The 21,307-nt window shown below is 39.3% G+C and overlaps 1 protein-coding gene across 2 annotated transcripts in view; it reads left to right on the top strand.

Moving 5' to 3' along the window:
* Window positions 1-21,307, top strand: part of kif14 (kinesin family member 14) — a 98,669-nt gene that overhangs the window by 50,617 nt on the left and 26,745 nt on the right. For both annotated transcript variants that reach the window (XM_078218184.1, XM_078218185.1), the window contains exons 20-26: window positions 2,701-2,794; window positions 4,926-5,067; window positions 9,970-10,064; window positions 12,787-12,881; window positions 14,497-14,721; window positions 15,039-15,223; window positions 16,684-16,842. In XM_078218184.1, the coding sequence (XP_078074310.1) occupies window positions 2,701-2,794; window positions 4,926-5,067; window positions 9,970-10,064; window positions 12,787-12,881; window positions 14,497-14,721; window positions 15,039-15,223; window positions 16,684-16,842 (995 nt within the window). The remainder of the gene's footprint in view (window positions 1-2,700; window positions 2,795-4,925; window positions 5,068-9,969; window positions 10,065-12,786; window positions 12,882-14,496; window positions 14,722-15,038; window positions 15,224-16,683; window positions 16,843-21,307) is intronic.

Raw genomic sequence — 21,307 nt, 5'->3', positions numbered from 1 at the left:
CCTCATAAGGCATGCCACTCAATCCAGGCAACATCCTTGTAAATCTCCTCTGCACCCTTTCAATCTTTTCCACATCCTTCCTGTAATGAGGCGACCAGAACTGAGCACAGTACTCCAAGTGGGGTCTGACGAGTGGTGAAGGAAGCATTCAGCATGCTTGGTTTCATTGGTCAGAACATTGAATACAGAAGTTGGGACGTCTTGTTGAAATTGTTCAAGACATTGGTAAGGCCACACTTGGAATATTGTGTACAGCTCTGGTCATCCTATTATCGAAAGGATATTATTAAACTAGAAAGAGTGCAGAAAAGATTTACTAGGATGCTACCGGGACTTGATGGTTTGAGTTATAAGGAGAGGTTGGAAAGACTGGGACTTTTTTCTCTGGAGCGTAGAAGGCTGAGGGGTGATCTTATAGAGGTCTATAAAATAATGAGGAGCATAGATCAGCTAGATAGTCACTATCTTTACCCAAAGGTAGGGGAGTCTAAAACTAGAGGGCATAGGTTTATGGTGAGAGGGGAGAGATACAAAAGTGTCCAGAGGGGCAATTTTTTCACACACAGGGTGGTGAATGTCTGGAATAAGCTGCCAGAGGTGGGTACAATTTTGTCTTTTAAGTCCTGACGACTGACCTGATGAAGGAGCGGCGCTCTGAAAGCTCGTGGTTCCAAATAAACCTGTTGGACTTTAACCTGGGTGTTGTGAGACTTCTTACTGTGCCCACCCCAGTCCAATGCCGGCATCTCCAGATATTGATGAAGTGAGGGATTTGGGTCAATGGGATTGAGATGCAATTCACCCATAATCTAATAGACTGGGAGAGCAGGCCTGAAGAGCCTGATGGCCTATGGTTGCTATGAAAATTATTCTCGATTGCAAACACAGCTGAAGATTGCTGGCTATTATAATACCGATGTGGAGATGCAGGCGTTGGACTGGGGTGAACACAGTAAGAGTTTTAACAACACCAGGTTAAAGTCCAACAGGTTTATTTAGTAGCAAATGCCATTAGCTTTCAGAGCGCTGCTCCTTCGTCAGATGGAGTGGATATCTGCTCTCAAACAGGGCATACAGAGACACACAATCAAGTTACAGAATACTGATTAGAATGCGAATCTCTACAGCCAACCAGGTCTTAAAAGTACAGACAATGTGAGTGGAGGGAGCATTAAGCACAGGTTAAAGAGATGGTGTATTGTCTCCGGACAGGACAGCCTGTGAGATTCTGCAAGTCCAGGAGGCAAGCTGTGGGGGTTACTGATAGTGTGACATAAACCCAAGATCCCGGTTTAGGCTGTCCTCATGTGTGCGGAACTTGGCTATCAGTTTCTGCTCAGTGACTCGGCGCTGTCGTGTGTCGTGAAGGCCACCTTGGAGATCAGGTCAGAGGCTGAATGCCCGTGACCGCTGAAGTGCTCCCCCACAGGAAGAGAACAGTCTTGCCTGGTGATTGTCGAGCGGTGTTCATTCGTCCGTTGTCGTAGCGTCTGCATGGCTTCCCCAATGTACAATGCTTCGGGACATCCTTTCCTGCAGCGTATCAGGTAGACAACGTTGGCCAAGCTGCAAGAGTAGGTACCGTGTACCTGGTAGATGGTGTTCTCACGTGAGATGATGGCATCCATGTCGATGATCTGGCACGTCTTGCAGAGATTGCTGTGGCAGGGTTGTGTGGTGTCGTGGTCACTGTTCTCCTAAAGGCCGGGTAGTTTGCTGCGGAAAATGGTCTATTTGAGGTTGTGTGGTTGTTTGAAGGCAAGAAATGGGGGTGTGGGGATGGCCTTGGCGAGATGTTCGTCTTCATCAATGACATGTTGAAGGCTCTGGAGGAGATGCTGTAGCTTCTCCGCTCCGGGGAAGTCTGGGACGATGAAGGGTACTCTGTCCACCGTGTCCCGTGTTTGTCTTCTGAGGAGGTCGGTGCGGTTTTTCGCTGAGGCGCATCGGAACTGTCGATCGATGAGTCGAGCGCCATATTCTGTTCTTATGAGGGCATTTTTCAGCCCACAGCTTGCCGCCTGGACTTGCAGAATCTCTCTGGCTGTCCTGTCTGGAGACAATACACATCTCTTTAACCTGTGCTTAATGCTCCCTCCACTCACATTGTCTGTATTTTTAAGACCTGGTTGGCTGTAGAGATTCGCATTCTAATCAGTATTCTGTAACTTGATTTTGTGTCTCCGTATGCCCTGTTTGAGAGCAGATATCCACTCCATCTGATGAAGGAGCAGCGCTCCGAAAGCTAATGGCATTTGCTACCAAATAAACCTGTTGGACTTTAACCTGGTGTTGTTAAAACTCTTACTGTATTATAATACCTGCATGTTTAAATTGTGGTTTAGATTACGAATCCTGATTTCTCATTGTGCCCTCAGCTAAACCAGTATTGCTTCCCTCCTCTTGGGACCATTCTGATAATTAGCTTCCTCTTCACTCAGCAACACACTGAGCACACGAGGTTGCAGGTTATTCACTGATATATTTTCCTTTTTGCCATTCCAAAATGCAGTGTTATATTGTAAATTAATTTATAAAATACTGATCAAATATAGAAAAAAGTTTGTAGGGGCAAGAAGAAACACGTGTGGCCCTCTTTATTTGTGCAACATTCTGTGTTCAACACTTTAAACACCCTTTTATGAATTTTACAAGGTAAGCAAAATTGCTGTATAATTTATCCTCGAACTTGTCTTTCAGATCATTCATACTGGAATTCCATGAAACTTTCCATGATGATCCAGGAAGCTAATAACATTAGCAACAACCTGAAAAAGAACACTGTTTTCAGCAGGTTAGCGTCACTAAAAGTATCTCCCAAATATAGTTGGCAATCTTCTTATTGTGGGGTATTTGATTATAATTATTAAAAGTAAAAGGGTTAATTAGGGATTGGTAATTAATAATGGTCTGGCAAGTGATACCCTTTCTCATGAACAGTTTTTTAAAACGTTCACTGAGTGTGACAGTTTTCATTTCATATTATTGCCTTATTTGATTTACTTGACATTACAAATATTGTAGAAAATGATTGACAATAGATTGTCCTGATGCATCCAGTTATCTAGATTGGTTATTCACCTCTGGTTTATTTGTTCATTCATATATACGTAATTGTTCGAATTTTGTTAGATGCAGGTGATTAGATTTGAGTGTTGCTAACTGGAAACTGAGCAAAGATATCCCTTAAAAATAACATGTATAAAATTGTAATTTGAGGTGTTGGAAGACTGAGGAATAATGTGGAGTTAGTGAGGCCAGTTGTGGATGAGTGAGTGAGATTTTGTGCAGGATGGGAGACGGGTAACAGATTTAGCTGATCTGACATTTCGGGAGACCTGATTGAGGTGGTCTGCTCCCAGGGCCTCTGCCAATGTCATTCTTTTAATATGCAAAAGAACTGCAACACGTGTATTTTCTTCTCCTATGGTCCATTGTGGAAATACCTTGCCTCCATTACTTTGACTTCATAAAATGAATAAGATTAAACATTTTCAGTTTGAATCATGAGCAGAAATCATTTAACTTGCCATAACATTCTGGAGTGTGAACATATGCACTGGTTGCAAATCAATTATCTTGATACCTGAAAATGGCTGTTCCTTGTACAATGGTGTTGATTTCAAAACAGGTTAGGATACATACAAGTGAAATGTTATAATTTGTTGACCGATATGAAGGTTGTGCTTTTATAAATTTCTTGCTGAATGGTCGTGCATTACTAATGTATTTTTTATGTGTATTCTATGTGTAGATATATATTTGGATTTCCAAAAGCATTCAATAAGATGCCACAAGAAACATTAATGCACAAGATAAAGGCTCATGGAGTTGGGGTGATATATTAGCATGAATAGAGGATTAATTAATGGACATGAAGCAGAAAATGGGACTAAATGGGGCATTTTTAAGTTGGCAGGCTGTGACCAGTGGAGTGCCGCAAACATCAGTGCTGGGGCTTTTGCTATTTACAACTATATTAATGACAGAACATTGTATCTAAATTTGCTGACAATACAAAGCTAGGTGGGAGTTCAAACTGTGAGGAGGATACAGGGGCTACAAAGATTTGGACAGGTTTAAGTGAGTGGGCAGCAAGATTACGCATGGACTATAACGTGGAGAATTGTGAGGTTATTCACTCTAGTCCTAAGAACAGAAAAACAGATTTTTAAAAAAAAGGTGTGATACTTGTATATTTTGATATTTAGAGAGACTTGGATGCATTTGTACAAGAAACACACAAGTTTGCATGCTGGTGCAACTGGCAGTTAGGAAAGATAATAGCGTGTTGGCCTTTATTGCAAGGGGATTTGAATGCAAGAATAAAGAAGTAATGCTACAATTGTAAAGGGCTTTGGTGAGACCACATCTGGAATACTATGTGAAATTTTGGTCTCCATATCTAAAAAGAATATACTTGCATTGGCGACAGTACAGTGAAGGTTCACTCGATTGGACCCTGGGATGAGACAGTTGTCCGATGATGAGAGGCTGAGCAAATTGGGTCTATGTTCTCTGTAGTTAGAAGAATAAGGGGTGATCTCATTGAAACCTATAGGATTATGATGGGGTTTGACAACACAGATGATGAGAGGTTATTTTCTCTTGGGTCGAGAATCTAGAACAAGAGGGCACATTTTCAGGGCAAGGACCTTATCATTTAGGACTGAGATGAGAAATTTCTTCACTCAAAAGGTTGTGAATCCTTGGAATTCTCTGCCTCACAGGATGGTGAATGTGTCATCATTGGTTATATTTAAGGCTGAGAAAGACAGATTTGAGGTGTTTCAGGGAATCTAGGGATAGGGGGAGTAGGTAGGAAAGTGGAATTGAAACCACCATCAGCCATGATCATATTGAATGGTGGAACAGGCCCAGTGATCTTGTCCAACTCTTACCTTATGTATTTTTTCTTTTTACAGGCGTGAAGAGTCTGATGATGAAAATAAAAACATCCAAACTCCGATTCGGGTACAGGTTAAAAATACTAAACTGGGCATAAGCACATTCTGGAGCTTGGAAAAATTTGAATGCAAGTTGGCAGCGATGAGGGAACTTTATCAGGTAAAGTTGTATTCTCATTATAACATATTAGAACAACTGTTCCAGCAATTCTTTTTTAAGATAAATTTGCCATAATCCCAGATTACCATAAACTGGTGCTGACTTAACCTGAGCATCACCACACCTCAGGCGAGGGGCAAGGTTGAGGAGGCGGGTCCTTCGGGAATGACGTCAGCCAGTACAGGAATTGACCTACACTGTTGGTGTCACTCTGCATTATGAGCCAGCTGTCCAATCAACTGAGCTAAACTGACTCCCCACAGCAAACATTTCTCACTAATCTGGACCCGCTAGCCGAAAGAAGGAAGGTTTGTATGATTTCTATTTGCTGCTTGGTGGGACTTCGTAATTAACAGCTGCTGATTATTTCTATATTTTGGATTCACCACAATCCATGCCAAAACTAATTTTATGGATTTTCCCAGAAGCCAAAGTAATAACATCAAATGCCTCAAATGTACATTAAAGCCTTCTCACTGTATTGTTTAACATTTCCTCTAAGACGTGCTCCAAAATCCAATTTGTTACATCCTAGTGACTATCGAAGAAAATTTTGCCATGTTACTTTTCTGCAATGCATAATGTGTACTTTACAGAGGGGCATAAGTAATTTGTAAATGCTTAGAATCCAATTTCCTTTTGCAAATGCGACAAAAACATATTTACATAGCTTTGTATTTCTTTACCTCTTTAGAGCGCCTCTCTTTTTTTCTTTATCTTAAGATTCCTGGCTTATTTCTCTTCTATTTTATGTTTTCATTACCTTTTTAGTATTTTCTGGTTCTTTGTCTGACAATTTATCAATTCTGGATAGCAGTTATGAAAATAGTTGGTTTGAATCAAAAGCAGAAGTTGCTTTCGAAGTATTATCTGCTTGATTGGACCAGAAGATACATGGCCAATATTTTTCTAAATTTACAATTTAAGTAAACGTTTATACAAAGGAAAATGGCTTTTTATTTCACTTGTGTTTACTATGAATTAATGATACCAAATTAATACCTTGGGATAAAACAGTGCAATGTTGCCTTTGCTATACTCAAAACACGAAAGAATATGCATATTATAATTTTTCCTAATTCACAGGTACTCAGTTCAAATGCCTGTTATTAATACTATTCAAATTTTCATTCTTTGTCATAGTTTTTTTTCTAATTCTACTTTTAAAAAATCTAAGTTTTTTTTCAATGTGTTTTGAATTTATGGACTCTCTCTCTGACTTGTGCCATCCCTGTTGAGGCTTGATAAGATGCGGGTATGAAAATCAAGTCAATTATTCAAAAAATAAGTTGTATCCTTGCACATGACATGGAAATTCATGGGCAGTAAAAGCAGAATCTGGACAAGTCCTGATAAAAACAAATTCAGACGTCATGACCATTAGTCTGGCCTCAAAATCGGACACAGCAATCTGTCTTTTTCAACATCAAAAGGTGATAAGATGGGCTTTTCAGGTCTTGGACATATTTTGTACACTGCAAAATGTTCAGGCTTGTAGGAAGATTTACATAAAGACATGGTAGAATTTTGTTGTAAAATTACTTCATGCAGGTGTCTTTTCACAAGCTTTAAAATATTCTCTGTTTTTCTGTTCTTTTACAGCTTCACATTTACTAGTTTTATTTATATTGGCATTTTTAGCTTAACAGTTTTCATTTTATTTTCTCTAAAGGTCCTGTTTGAATAGAGGATATTAAACATGTTCTATCTTGTTTTTGGGCAATTACTTAGCAAAGTTGGCTTTACGTTTGCAATTAGTAGTTTACCCACCATGAGAAAATTGTATAGCAAAGCTCCTGTTCATCGGTTTGAACAGTAAAGGGTGAAAATACTTGGTTATTTCCAGAAGACTTGAAAAATAAATATCCAAATGAAAAAGTAGTATTTTATTTCATATGTGATTTTCTGCATTGGCATGTGTAATGATCATTTGTACTACCTTTGCCACCAAATCATTTGATGTGTCAGCATTAAGGGACTGAGGAACCACAAAGTTTGAAAGGTCAAAATTAAACTTATATTTTTAATAAGAGTCACCATGAAGTTAAATACAGTAATATAATGGAGTGATTAATGTTGCCATTTATGATTTGTGAACTCTTCACTTGAATTACTGACTCTGAGGCCTCTGTTGTTCTACCTTTACTGTTGACCCTCGCCAGTACGACCAGCCCGGGACGTCGGTCCGGTCCGACTGGCCTGGGACATCAGTCCAGTCTGTCCGGCCCCTGACATCGGTCTGGTCCGACCAGCCCGGGTCTTTGGCCATTTGACTGAAGGACTAGTTTGTGTTGCGATTTGAATCGTGAAGATGTTACAGATTGCAATCTGCTATATAGAGTTAGATGCACTGAGGGTCTGGTAGCACAGGGCTAACAGCACTGGCCTAATAATCCTGAGGCCAGTGCTGACCTCAGGACGTGCTGACCACCAGAAGGACGTGGAGGCTTTGGAGAGAGTACAGAGGAGGTTTACCAGGATGTTGCCTGGTATGGAGGGGCTTGGTTATGAGGAGAGATTGGGGAAACTGGGGTTGTTCTCCTTGGAAAGACGGAGGATGAGAGGAGACTTAATAGAGGTGTATAAAATTATGAGGGGCATAGATAGGGTGAACGGTGGGAAGCTTTTCCCCGGGTCGGTGGTGACGTTCACGAGGGGTCATAGGTTCAAGGTGAAGGGGGGGAGGTTTAACACAGATATCAGAAGGACATATTTTACACAGAGGGTCGTGGGGGCCTGGAATGTGTTGCCGGGCAAGGTGGTGGAGGCGGACACACTGGGAACGTTTAAGACTTATCTAGACAGCTATATGAACGGAGTGGGAATGGAGGGATACAAAAGAGTGGTCTAGTTTGGACCAGGGAGCGGCGCGGGCTAATTGTTCTTTGTTTCTCGTTTCAAGGCTTCATTCTATGATCATCTTGCTGGTGCCAGTACAGAGCGAGACTGCGGATAGTTGGGAACCTGTCTCGGGGGCAGGGAATTCAGATGGTGTTCGTAAAGCAGAAGTGGAAATGAATAGGGTTGGGAAGCATTTTCTGATCAGGGCCAGTGTGATCTCCTGGACTCGTTTCGATCGCCTCAGGGGGTCGGAGAGGAATTTCCCAGATTTTTTTTCCCCATATTGGCCCTGGGGTTTTCACTCTGGGTTTTCGCCTCTCCCTGGAGATCACATGGTCTGGAATGGGGGGGTGGGGGTGAGTTAATGGGTTGTGATGAACAAAGCATCGTAGCTGTGAGGGACAGCTCGGTGGATAGGATATTAGGATGTAGATAGACTGGAAAATTGGGCGGGGATCCTGGATTCAGGATTCAATCCTGGACCGGGGAGCGGCGCGGGCTTGGAGGGCCGAAGGGCCTGTTCCTGTGCTGTATTGTTCTTTGTTCTTTGTACTGTTGTGGAATTTTAAAGGTGGCCAATTGTGTCTTGACTTAGACAATTCAAAACTCACAAGGCAAATATCTCTGGGCAAAGATGTAACAAAATTTATTTTACATAAAACATAGAACAAAGCAATGCACACATACAGCCGACTGGAGACTTACAAAGGGTTGGATAGCTCTAAGAATAGAGCGAAAGAACCTCTCTGAAAGATCTCAAGTACAGAGTCAAATATAGATCAATTATACTTTTTTCTAATCAATAATTCTGCCTATCATTAGCTTAAAATCAATTTCATTTAACAGCCATACATCAATACAAATCTCTGTCAACTACCTCAGCCAACTATATGATACTTAATAGCATGGTGATATCTCATTCGCCCAGTTAATATGGATGTAGTCTGCCTTCTTGGTTCTAACTACATTCCTGCTGCTTGATGATGGCAGATGCTATCGCAAGGTCAAAATGGACGTTCCCACCGGCTCACTGCCAAGTTGAATAGAGATGTGTTCCTGCGTCCAGGGGCATATCTATCCTTGTGTCTGGACAGTGAATGCATCAATTCCTTATGTTGCAATTTATGTTCCCTCTTTGGAATTTCCCCAATAAGACTACTGCTGAGTAACCTGTTCCCAGACCTTTGGCTTTAAACTATTGACATTTTACCACCATGCCTTTTGGTACCAGTGCTTGACTCAAGTGGACAATATATTTAAAATATCAGCATATATGTTTTAAAATCATCACTTGTTTTGAATCACTTACTGCATTCACATATGTGTAAGCTGTTTGTGCTAGCTTGCCCAATGATCATTTAACTCTTTACTGATCCCTTGTCCTCTGAAAGGCTGCATTCTGCATATGAATCTTATTCGCTGGTTAGAAATCTCCTTCTTCAGGTATCCCTAACTTTAAAAACAACTACTGTCGGTGGCCATTAAAACAATGGATCATTGTAAAAACCAACTGGTTCACTAATGTTCTTTAGGAAAGGAAATCTCCTGGTTTGGCTTGTATGTGACTTCCATCCAATGCAATGTGGCTGACTCTTGACTGTATCTGAAATGGCCTAGTAAGCAACTCGGTAGAAGGTGATTCACCAGCAGCTTCTCAAGGGAAGGGCAAATAGGTGAAGGGCTGGAAAAACTTTACCTTAGCAGCAATGCTCACAGCACATGAATAAGAAAAACTATTGCTGGAAACCTGGGACCAGGGGCTTCCTAACACAATCGGTGTGAGGTGTTTATTAATTGCAAAGCTAAGTTAACAAATTACTTGTTGTTTTATTTGGTGATTGCCAAACTCATCGGCATTTAATCACCTTTTGTCTTGGTACTTTTATTTTAAGCTTGATGAATCACTGCTTCAAAATCCAACATTAAATATAGCGCTCTTCCATATATTTCTTGGAGAACTTGTCAAGATCCCTGAAATTTGATGGGAGCAAATATTCTGGTTTGTTCTGTTGCTTTTTCAACACTAGTACCTATATAGATTATAATATATCTTCTCAACAGGGCAATACACATTCTAGAGATGAAGACCTTTTTTATGACCCCAATGATGTTTGGGAAACTGATTTAATACTATCTTCCTCTTTCTCTCGAAGAAGGTGAGTAGCTTTTGAAATGTGTTTCCATGCAATCAAAGTTGATTTGAAAACAGCGCATTCTGAATTGGAGGGGTATAACATAAGGAAGGTACTAAAAGAAGATGGGAATCACTTTACTGTTGTCAGTGCTGGGTCATAGTCTTCAGTCTATGCGGCCCTCTTTTTTTGAATTATTACTCCTCCACTGGGATTTTGAAGCTTTATTTCCCTTCTTTCCAGTTATGGGTACAGCAATAACTTTGCTCTGTTATTTTTGAATGTATTATCAATCAATGCCCTCATGGTTTTCAATACATTCTTTGTAGATTTTGATTTCATGGAAAGTATTTAAATAAGATAATACAAAGCATATTGTGAGCATTATAGGTCCATAATTTCACGTTATCATTCCCAAACAGTACAACTTGTATAATAACTTTTTTGTAGATTGGGCTTTCAATTTTTTGAGTTTAGTGTATTAAATTTAAGTGGAAAAATCAGTTTGCAACATGTAGATGTTACACTAGTGGTGTAATATAAAGTGGTGTTCAGTATTTATTCCCTATATTCCTGATTTGAATCTATTACATGTGCATACTTGTCCTGTGCCAACCACCACCCCTCACATTTTAGATGTTGTTTTCTCATTTTGGATCCAAGCATGTCCAAACCCAAATGCAAACAAGTGTTCCTCCCTGAGACAGTTGAGTTATGGTGTTCTTAATCATGCACTAAACTTTCTGTATTGAAGTCTGTAATCTGTGCATGCAATAGATCCTGATGCCAACTGCGATTGTTCAGGAAATTATAGCTACATGTTCTAAAGCAATGTGGAACAATGCATTTGCTGGTGCTCCAAGTGACACCCACTTCCCATAGATTTTATTCCTCCAACACAAAAATTAAATATGGCTTTTATATAATGTGTGTATATATGAAAATATAGCTCCTGATTTATCATGTTGTCTCTTTGTGCACACAGTGCTAAGCTATCGATCAGAGGTAGATGATGCTTGGTAAATTGTTGTTCCAAGTTTCAAAGCTTTAAAAAGCCCAGTTCACAGTGTATGTGCCAACTTAAACAGAAGCTAGTGTCCTTCAGAACAGTGTCTTTTGCCAGTCAGTAGTTGTGTTACTGAAAAGCTTGCAACGTACAAATGTGAAACTTGGAAACAGATTGGGAAAAGATAGATTTTTACACCACATGTTCATTTGTTGTATTGTTAAGGCACTGGAATAACCTCTGCTGTTATTCTGTCTGGAACATTTACAGTGCCTTTTTTGTATTCCAGACGGAATACTGTTGAAAGGGATACAGGTTTTGGCAGCATTATTGAAGTTGAATAATTGTTTAAAACAACTGTCTTTAAATATTTATAGCCTGCAATAGAAATAATGTTAAATAACCTTATTCAGTTTGGAAAGAAATGTGTATTTGAAAATGCACCCTTTTTTTTAAAAAAAAGATCCTTTGTACCTTTTCAGAGTTCCATGTGTACAAATCAATAATAAATGCATTAGTCCCTTCTATGATGATTATCTGCTGAGGCATTCTCATTTGCTACATATTTCTAAGCCATCACCATTGTTATATTTATACGATTTATGAATTGTTTTGAGATGGTAAGCTTCTATAATAAAAGCTCCCATTCCTAAAAAGACCTAATTTGCTTCATAGCAATGTTGGGAAAAGGTTGGAATGAATTCATGTTCCAAATATTTAATTATCTCCCCATTCGAGCATCAAGATTTAGTGAACTTCTTGCCCTCTTCAGAAATAACACTGCATAATTCTTTTTATTATGATAAATTCACATTTTAACAGCTTCGTTTAATTTTCTCCAAACTGGTACTGTTTGGCTTACAATCTCTTAAAAGTCCAACTAAATGCTATCAACTGAATTGTTGGAATCAGTTGATCCTACTTTGGGATAGGAGAGCCTTAAGTTGCTTGGCGTTATATGTGTCAACGTTGATCAACTGATAGGCTTCTGGTTTCTGGATTAGAAGATTGCTTTTTTGAGTCTCACATCCAGATTTAGGTGGCATAATCTATACTAAAACTACTCCGAGACAGCGCATTGCTGGGGCTACCAGCCATCATATGAGACAAAATCCCTTTGAACTGTTGAGGAAAAACAATTAAGATCCCTGTGGTGATTTTAAAAATAGAATCACCAATTCTCCGAGTGTCATGCCGATATTCTTCCCTCAGACGGTATCATCTAAACAAAGAAAATCATATTAATGGGGTGCTGCTAATGGAATTGTTTGCCACATTTGAATTTACTTTGATATGCCAGTGACGCAAAATGCCATATATACTGTGTTTAAAAATATTTGCTTTCATTATGCCTTCTGTTCCAACATTGCTCATAAAGTAAAAAGAAAGACTTGCAATAATATTGTGCTTTTGATGGCCATTGGAAGTCTGAAAGTGTTTTATAGCCAATGGAGCAAATTTGTAGTGCATTAATCTTGAATCATACAAGTTTTTAAAATAGGTGTTCAGATCACATTAAGGATGGCATTTAACTATTTCGTCAAACAGCTAGATATCTATCTTGGTATCCATTATTAATAAATGGCCCTTCAGGAATATATTCCAACATTCATAGATCTGTTTCTATTGTGACTTGGAATGTATGAATGCACTGAGCAGCAGTTTGAGGATGTTGCTGTGATATAAATGCAATAATTTGTGAAACAACTGAAATTACACACTTCATTTTTCCATGCTTAGAAGCAGAAGCTTTTTCAAAAGCAAACGAATATCTGGGTGTTTAGCAGGAATCCAAGCTCTTAGTGTTCAGAATCTGCAGTCTGCACATCCTACAGGTATCTATTCATAGAATATCTCCATACTAAACTACTGTGTGTATATGTGAATTCAGTTGATGTGTTCTGTTTTATTTTCATAAGCTGCTGCAATGAATACTTGATTTTGGCAATTATTTCTGTAGTCTTTACTCTCTACCTTTATCCTATATCTTGTTTGAGGGTATTAATTCTGCCGGGATATTGTTCCATAGGCACTGACTGTATTCCGTTAAGTCCTTGTTCTTCCTGTGGGAGTCCAGGTGGTGTTGCCAGATATTTTTATCTTGAGCGCACCATAACTCAAGTCTAACCCTGCCTGTGTGCTTGCATGCTCTGTGGCAGGCATTGGATAGTTATCAGGAGCAGTTACCCTGACTGCTAATGGAAAGTGAATAATATGGACCTTGGTCTTCACTTCATTTAGAAATCCCCAGGTTCCTAATTATTTTTTCCTCCTTCCCTAACTCCTGCATTCTTAAGGTGATTTTTATGTTGTCCCAGCTGAGATTGATCAAAGGAATCTAACCTTGACTAGACTGGACATAGACTGCAAAGTTTAGCTACCCACTGCCTTAAAATAGGAATTGCTAGGTGAAAAAGAAATGACCTAATTTTTGCCTCTGCCATCTGAGGCAGCTTATTCAATAGATTATCCACTTATATATGTGGGGTATTTCTCGAGGTTAAATTTAGCATCCCTTTCCCCACTTTATGCGAAAGCTTTGTCCTTTGGTCCCCATTATTTTGGACTAAGTGAATAGCTTGTCATGGACTACATTACTTTGTTAGTTTAGAATCTTACAATCAGCTGAACTGTTGGGTGGCTGTTTTTTTAATCCATTATTTTACACGGACACAATGTTCGGTAAGTGCTAAATGTTTGACTTTTGCAGCTATTTAGTACAAACCCTTTTTAGTTTGAATACTTAAGATGCATGATCTAATTTCTGATGCATGTAGTAAATGTGACTGAATAGTTTGTCAACATTAAATACTTGTATTTCTGTGTCGTTCAGTATTGTTTTTTCATTATCTCTATCAGAATCAGATTAACCGTTTTACTGATTGCACAAAGTAAGAATGTTGCAAAATTTTACATGTAGTTTAAATTGTTTTAAGTATGCTTTGGAAAGAAAATTGTCACCATGACAACTCTAAACACCACATTTATTGTCCATGGCAGCTGCCAGCCTTGTTGAACTTGAGGCAACATAATAGCTTCTCTCTGTGACAAGATAAAGAATGCATGTAACCTGAGTTATTTCTATGAATTTCAAGTTGCGCAGCATGTGGTTGGTTAAATTTTACCTGCTCTACTGTGCTTCTTTACAGCCGTGATTACTGCCATTATAAGCCAGATGGCCGTCCAGTAGAAACAGCATTATTTCACTTAATGACTTCTTCATAAATTTTCCGACACTGTTCAATGTTGTTTTTAAAGCTGCATATGAAATATAACTGGCAAAATCAAGAGCTGAGGCAAAATGCATAATACACACAAGGATTTGTTGTAGGAGTTTGTTTTCTGAATCTAGTAACACGTCTTTTGCATTAACTGGTAGAGCTGAAACTTTGAATCATTAGCAGTTATTCAAGCCTTTTCACTCATGAAATTATTTTCATTTTGAAACAGATCTGCTGAATGTTTCTCAGAGTATATGTTTAACAGGGTCAGAGTCAACACTGCCTGTCGTTTGTAAGGAAATTTTAGGTGCAGCTGTTGATTTTCTGGGAAGAAATCATTCATCACAGGAGAACATTCCTGATAGACTTATAACTGATCTCCTAACAATTCATAAGGAGACGATGGAAATCTCCAAATCCTATGAACAGCTTGATGAAGAAAGTCAAGAAAATTGTAAGTCTGCGATTCTGTTTTTAAAAATTGTATCTAGTTTTTTTCCTCCAGAAATTACTTTGGCACTTATTAGACCTAAAAGGAAAATGCAGATAACTGCATGTTTTCCAATGATGTATGAGACATTTATTCAGAGAATTGGACTATAAACCTGAGCTGCCTAGGTCTCGCTGATGTGGTGGGGAAAGCAAACTTTTTACATGACGAAAGGAAAGAACCTCGGGAGTCATTGTTCATCAATTATGTGGCTCAATTTACTTGTGGATGATTTCATATTGTGATCTAACTTTAATGGCTCACTTTTTAATTCTACCTAGTGTTCACCAATAATCAAGCCATGCAGTCAAACTGTGTCAGGGCCACGTCAATTTTTGAAAGGGTGACCATTCTCATGAAGCTGTGGATGGACATTGTCCCACAAGATACATGCTTTGAGATAATTGAAGATGAACTGCTTGGGGAAGTTAGAACATTAGGTAGAAGCTTACAACTACTATTGCAGGTACATTATGTTCATTTTCATTATCTGTGTGCAAAACTTGTGGCAAGCAAGATTAACATTCAAAGTTGTGCATCCATTTTTATTTTCCCCTTGATATCGCAGATCCTTAACTAAATAACTAAAACACAAAACACTTGAAAATCTCAGCAGGTCTGATAGCATCTGTGGAGAGAGAATAAAGCTAACGTTTCGAGACTGGATGACCCTTCGTCAGAGCCGTTAGCTCTATTCTTGCTCCACAGATGCTGTCAAACTTGCTGAGATTTTCTGATTTTATTCCAGATTCCAGCATCCGCAGTAATTTGCTTTTATCCTGAACTAATAATTCTGGCTCTCCAAGAAGAAGTGTAATTGAATTTTGTATTCGCATCTACGTTGAAAGTGCCTTCTACTTTTACACTGGAACAGAGAAGATAACAAACCAGACCAAGGGTACAGAAGGAAGTCTAAAATAAGTTAATCATCCAGTTGTTTCATCTGTCAGCGATGACATCAATTTCTGTCAATATCGCGAATACAAAATGAATGGGCTAAATTATACCAAGTGCCAGATTTCCTGACTGCCATCCAACCCATTGCTAAAAAGACAGGGGACAATCTGCTGTGGGAACAGCAGGGAGTCATTTAACGGCTCAATTTGAGAAGGGACTCCTGCCTTGAGTTCTCTCTCTTCCTATATGAGTTCCTCTAAATGTCTTGAAAACTTGGATCAAATCACCCCTTTAACCTTATAAATTCCAGGGCGCATAAAATAGTATTCCGCTTCAGACTCCGTAAATATGAGCTTATGTATATTTTGATTAGAGAATATATATTTGTGTTCTGGGGAAAGGCTGATTGTTCTGGGGCACAAAGGGATTTGTGGACTCAGGCTCATTAAAGTGGCACATAAGTGAATAATGCAATCATAAGCTAATACAATTTGGCAATATGTATAAAATATAAAAACCAACATGGGTTTGAAATGGAGGGAGGTGGAGGAGAGAAAGACCATCAAAGAAATGGGGTAAAGCAATATTTGATATTTTTAATTCTGTCAGATCAAGTTCTAACTGTTAAAATTTCACTAAATTGTACTTGCACGCAAGTTTAAAAAAAAAATCTGTTATTATCTCTCAATTTTTTTCATGGAACTCTACACAAGCCAAAAACTGAAACTGCTGTAAGTCTCCTTGAGAACTCTGCTCAGAATGTTCTCCTGCAATTCTTTGCACACACAGGCTTACCTACAATGTGTGTCCAGTACTTTGTTTAGTTTCAGATTTCCAATTTATGCAACTGTTTTTCTATTTGTTGAATATAAATGTTTTGTAACTGTTTTAAGTAAAATTGAATAGTAGCAAAATTTTATTTTAAAACATTTTTGTCTGGGTCCAAGATTTCTGAAAGCTGGAGGAGGTGTTTGTTAGTGCTTTATTCAATATCTTGTTGCAAGCTGATGCCTGTTTGTGTGTTTCCAGGGCTGTGATTCAGACATTTCTTCTATGGTAATGGAAGCTGAGAACAAAATAAGCCAAACAATTAGAAGACTTGTAAAGCACATAGGTCATTTGGCAGCATTCATGAGCATGGAGCTGCATTTTGACGAAGAGAACATAGATGATTCACCCAGTTACAAGGTACTGTGTTTTTGCAGCTTTGAATAAGAAAACATTCTAGACATTGATAATTCAATGTGAATTTTGTTCTTGCTCCTTTTTAACAAATTTGATGTTAAAATGTGGACATCAGCATTATATGAGCTGCAAGTGCATTTTAAATGTGCTCTCTTTATATACAAAGCAGAAATACTCGAACAATCTAGCAAGTTTAGTAGATTTTTTGCCAAGTTCATGTTTTACTTGCAACTCAGGGGAGAGTCAAACTTGTGCCACCCTGAATGTGCCCCTAATGATCAGACTGAGGTGTGGCTTTCATGGGATGAAGGTACTGGAATAGAAGGACACAAAATAAACTTTGTGTTTATAATAACTAAGGATCCCAAATTTCTGGAATGTTCTTGGTTGTGACAAGCCCCCTTTCAGGCATTGCATAATCTTCAGTGATATTTATGGGGAGACTTCAAGCTGGCTGTCATCGTTATATGTAACCTATAATTAATTTATTTGATTTGTCTACTTTTCTTTCCCAATATCCAACTTCTTGCTTTATAATCAAGTGTGATTTCCCTGGCAAGAATTTGTATGACACACTCAACTCTGAAATCCTCCAACGATCTATTCTTGGTCCCATCCTCTTATCTGTTACTGTGGCGTCGACTGCAGGCACCGGGTCAGCTTTTATATCTACTTTTAGTTCTCTGTTGGTTGACCCCACAAACAACAGTTTTTGTAGTGCAAGACTACTTTTTGAGTCTGTGATGGATGAGTTAAATTTCCTTCACTAAATGTCTGGAAGACCAGAGCCATTATTTTGACCCCGTCATAAATTCCATTCCTTTGCTACTGACTCCATCTGTTGCCTTGGCATTCGGCTATGTTTCAACTCCACATCTTAGCTATTGCCGTCTGTTTACTTCCATCTCCAAAATCACTTGCCTCTGCACCTATTTCATCACCTTTATGATACTTCTTGTCTTTTTAAATGTCCACTTGGACAGTTTATCATATTCTACCCTCCGTAAACTTCAACTTGTTCAAAACCTGCTCACCCCATCCTGCTGATCAAATTGTTCCCTGGAATGTTTGAATTTAAAATCCTTTGCTCATCTTCAGATCCATCCTTGACTTCATTGTGCACTGTCCTAGTCTCACTGATAATTTACACACAACTCCCCCACATAAACACATTCTTCATAAGAACGGGAGTCAACTATTCATCTCTTTATCTGTTCTGGCATCCAATTCGATTGTGGCAGATCTGTATCTCAATTTCATTTTTCTGAATTAGCTCCATATCTTTTAATGCCCTTGCCTAACAAAAGTCTTATTAATCTCAGGCTTGAAAATTTCAATTTTGGGGGAGTGAATTTCGTATCTCCACTATTCCTTGTTTGGTAAAAATGTTTACTGATTTCTCTCCGAAATGCATATACAAATTTTAGGAGTATGTACACTTGTTTGGAATTGCCCACTTGAGGAAATAATGTGATGTTATCTGTTGTCTCATAGCTTGTATTTTTTGAGACAGACCTGAATTAATAAAGGACACAGGGAGAAGAAATGGGCCCTCAGCTTCTAATAGACTAGAAACTGAGATTTGAAACCAAATTTTCAGGGGAAACTGAACTTGGTTGAGACAGTTATGTATTTGTATTTATTCCTATTGGCTCGCTGGAGCTATGCTGTTTTAGTATATGCACCAGAAATATCATCGAATCACTACAGTGCAGAAGGAGGCCATTTGGCCCAACAAGTCTGCATCGACTCTGCGACAGAGCATCTTACCCAGACCTTGTCAGCATCAGTGAATGGGCTACGCCTATTGTTCCAGTCATCAGGAAAGATGGATCTATAAGGAGTTGCAGAGACTTCAAAGTCACCCCGAATCCAATATTATCTGCTGAATATTACCTCGCATTGAAGACCTGTCTGTGGAATTGGCAGGGGGCCAAAATTTCAGAAAAATTGGCCTGAGCCAGGCCGACTTGCAGATGAATGTGGACAAGAAGTCACAGGAACTTCTGACAATCGCGGCATTCAAAGGCTTGTTCTGATACCAAAGATTGCTGTTTGGTATCACATCTACTCCTGCGTTGTTTCAAAGGGGAATGGATCCGATCCTGAGTGGACTGAGCAGAGTCCAGTGCTATCCGGATGACGTCCGAGTCACTGGAAGAGATGAAGAGCAACACCTTAGAAAATTGGATGCTACTCTCCAGAGATTCAAAGACTATGGTCTGAGATGACATAAGGACATGTGAGATTTTCCAATACTTGGTTGAGTATTTGGGACATGTGATTGATGCCACTGGCCTTCACAAATTTCCTCATGTCAAGGTCATCACAGAGACACCTGCAACTCAGAATATTAACCAGTTAAGTTCCTTCCTAGGATTGTTGAATTTTTATGTAAGATTTGTCCCAAACTTGGCAACAATTTTGAAACCCTTACATAATCTCTTGCGTCAGAACAAGATGTGGAAGTGGTCAGGCAATAATGCCTTCAGACAAGCCAAAGAAGCATTACTTAAGTCTGAAGCTCTCAGGCACTTTGATCCTACTATACCTATACACTTAGCTTGTGATGCATTCCCTTATGCTGTAGAACTGGTTGTTTCCCACGTTAAGCCAACGGGGGAAGAAAGATCGATTGCTTTTACTTCTCGAACCTTTAGCAAAGCTGAAAGTAAATATGCCCAGGTTGAATGGGAAGCCCGAGGGATCATTTGTGAAGTCAAGGAATTGCAAATAGGAATGTATGGAGGAAAGTTTACATTGACGAACCATCGTCCACTTGCTACCATTTTTGGACCACACATGGGAATTCCGTCATTTGCAGCAAGTAAAATGCAAAGATGGGCATCATTTTTGTCTGCACGTACTTACACCATTAAGTAACGGTAGTCAAGTCTGCATTGTAATGTGGTGGACTTTCAAGACCACTGCCAAGCAGTTCATCAGACTGCAGAAACGGCAACATCTTCTACTTTTAACAAGTAGACTACACATCTGTCACTTCTAGGCAAGTGAGAAAAAACACTTGGAGCGATCCCATGCTCTCAGAAGTGATGGATATGGTTTTATGAGGAAAGTCTTCAGAACTAACAACTAAACTAAAACCCTACTACTCCAGAAGATTGGGGCTGTCAGTACAGTCAGGATGTCTTCTATGGGAGCTCATAGAGTGATCATTTCACTAGTACCGAGGAAGCAGGCATTAGAGAAGCTACCTGAGGGCCATTGGGGAGTCGTGCACGTGAAAGAAATAGCAAGAAGTTATTTCTAGTGATCTAGATTGGAGGCAAAAACTGAGGAGACAGCTGGAACATCTTGTGTGAAAATAAAAAACCTCTCATTTTTACTGCCGTTGTATCCATGGGAATGGCCTGAAGAGGCTTGGCAACATGTGCATGTGGATTTTGCAGTACTGTTCAAAGCACATATCATCTTAGCAATGATTGATGCCAACACCAAATGGTTCGAGGTCACTCTGATGACATTTAGCTCAGAGAAGTATTTAGTCGCTTTGGATTTCCCAATCAGCTGGTAAGAGCCAGTGGACTTCAATTTGTTTCACAGGAATTTGAGAACTTCCTACAAGAAACTATCCAAACACCATCACCCTGCTACTAATGGTCTGGCTAAACACTTCATTCAAACATCCTCAAATAAGTTCAAAACAAGTTCAAAATGAATAATCAATAAGTTAGTCGCTATTAATAAATCACACTTCAAAAGGAAGCAAACAACAAGATTTGCTTATCCAGCATCGTAACAAATTCTTACTTGTCTACCGGAATACTACACGTTCCACGACCAAGACCTCCCTGCCTTACTCATGATGAGTACGTTCCGCATTTGATCTTTTAAAACCTACAAGAACTAAGGCGATTGTGTGACAGCAACAACAGGCACAAGTGGAATGGTGGGAAGCCAAAACCCAGAGTTTTCCACCAATGACCAGAAGGTTTGACTCGGAAAGAGACAACAGGGGAGAAACGGGTTCCTGCCACCGTCCTTGCGCAGACTGGACTCCTCTCATACTATCCAGACAGAGATGACCTTATCTGGAGGATACATGCAGATTCGTTTGTTGGCTGGAAAAACAAATCGCCAAATCTGGAACCTGTTGTAAATTCAGGATCAGACTCCTGACTTGAACCTTTCTACAACCCCTATAATACCAGACGTCTTTTGAGAAAATCAACACTTCATCTTCTGTTCTGACGTCAAATCTGGCTAAACCAACCACCAGTAACACCAGTGGAACCATGAAGACACCTGAGGTCTGCCATCAATCTTTCCGAGAGCGATGTCCTCCAGATGATCTGATTTATTAATAGTGACTAACTTATTGATTATTTATTTTGAACTTGTTTTGAACTTATTTGAGGATGTTCAATTTGAGAGGAGGAAATGTATTTGTATTTATCCCTATTGGCTCACTGGAATTCTGCAGTATTAATGTATGCACCAAAAATGA

The sequence above is a fragment of the Mustelus asterias genome, chromosome 8 (assembly GCF_964213995.1).
Source record: "Mustelus asterias chromosome 8, sMusAst1.hap1.1, whole genome shotgun sequence".
In the NCBI taxonomy this organism is placed as follows: Eukaryota; Metazoa; Chordata; class Chondrichthyes; order Carcharhiniformes; family Triakidae; genus Mustelus; species Mustelus asterias.
The sequence above is the reverse complement of the archived record's forward strand: the minus strand, read 5'-3'. Positions and strand labels throughout refer to the sequence as shown.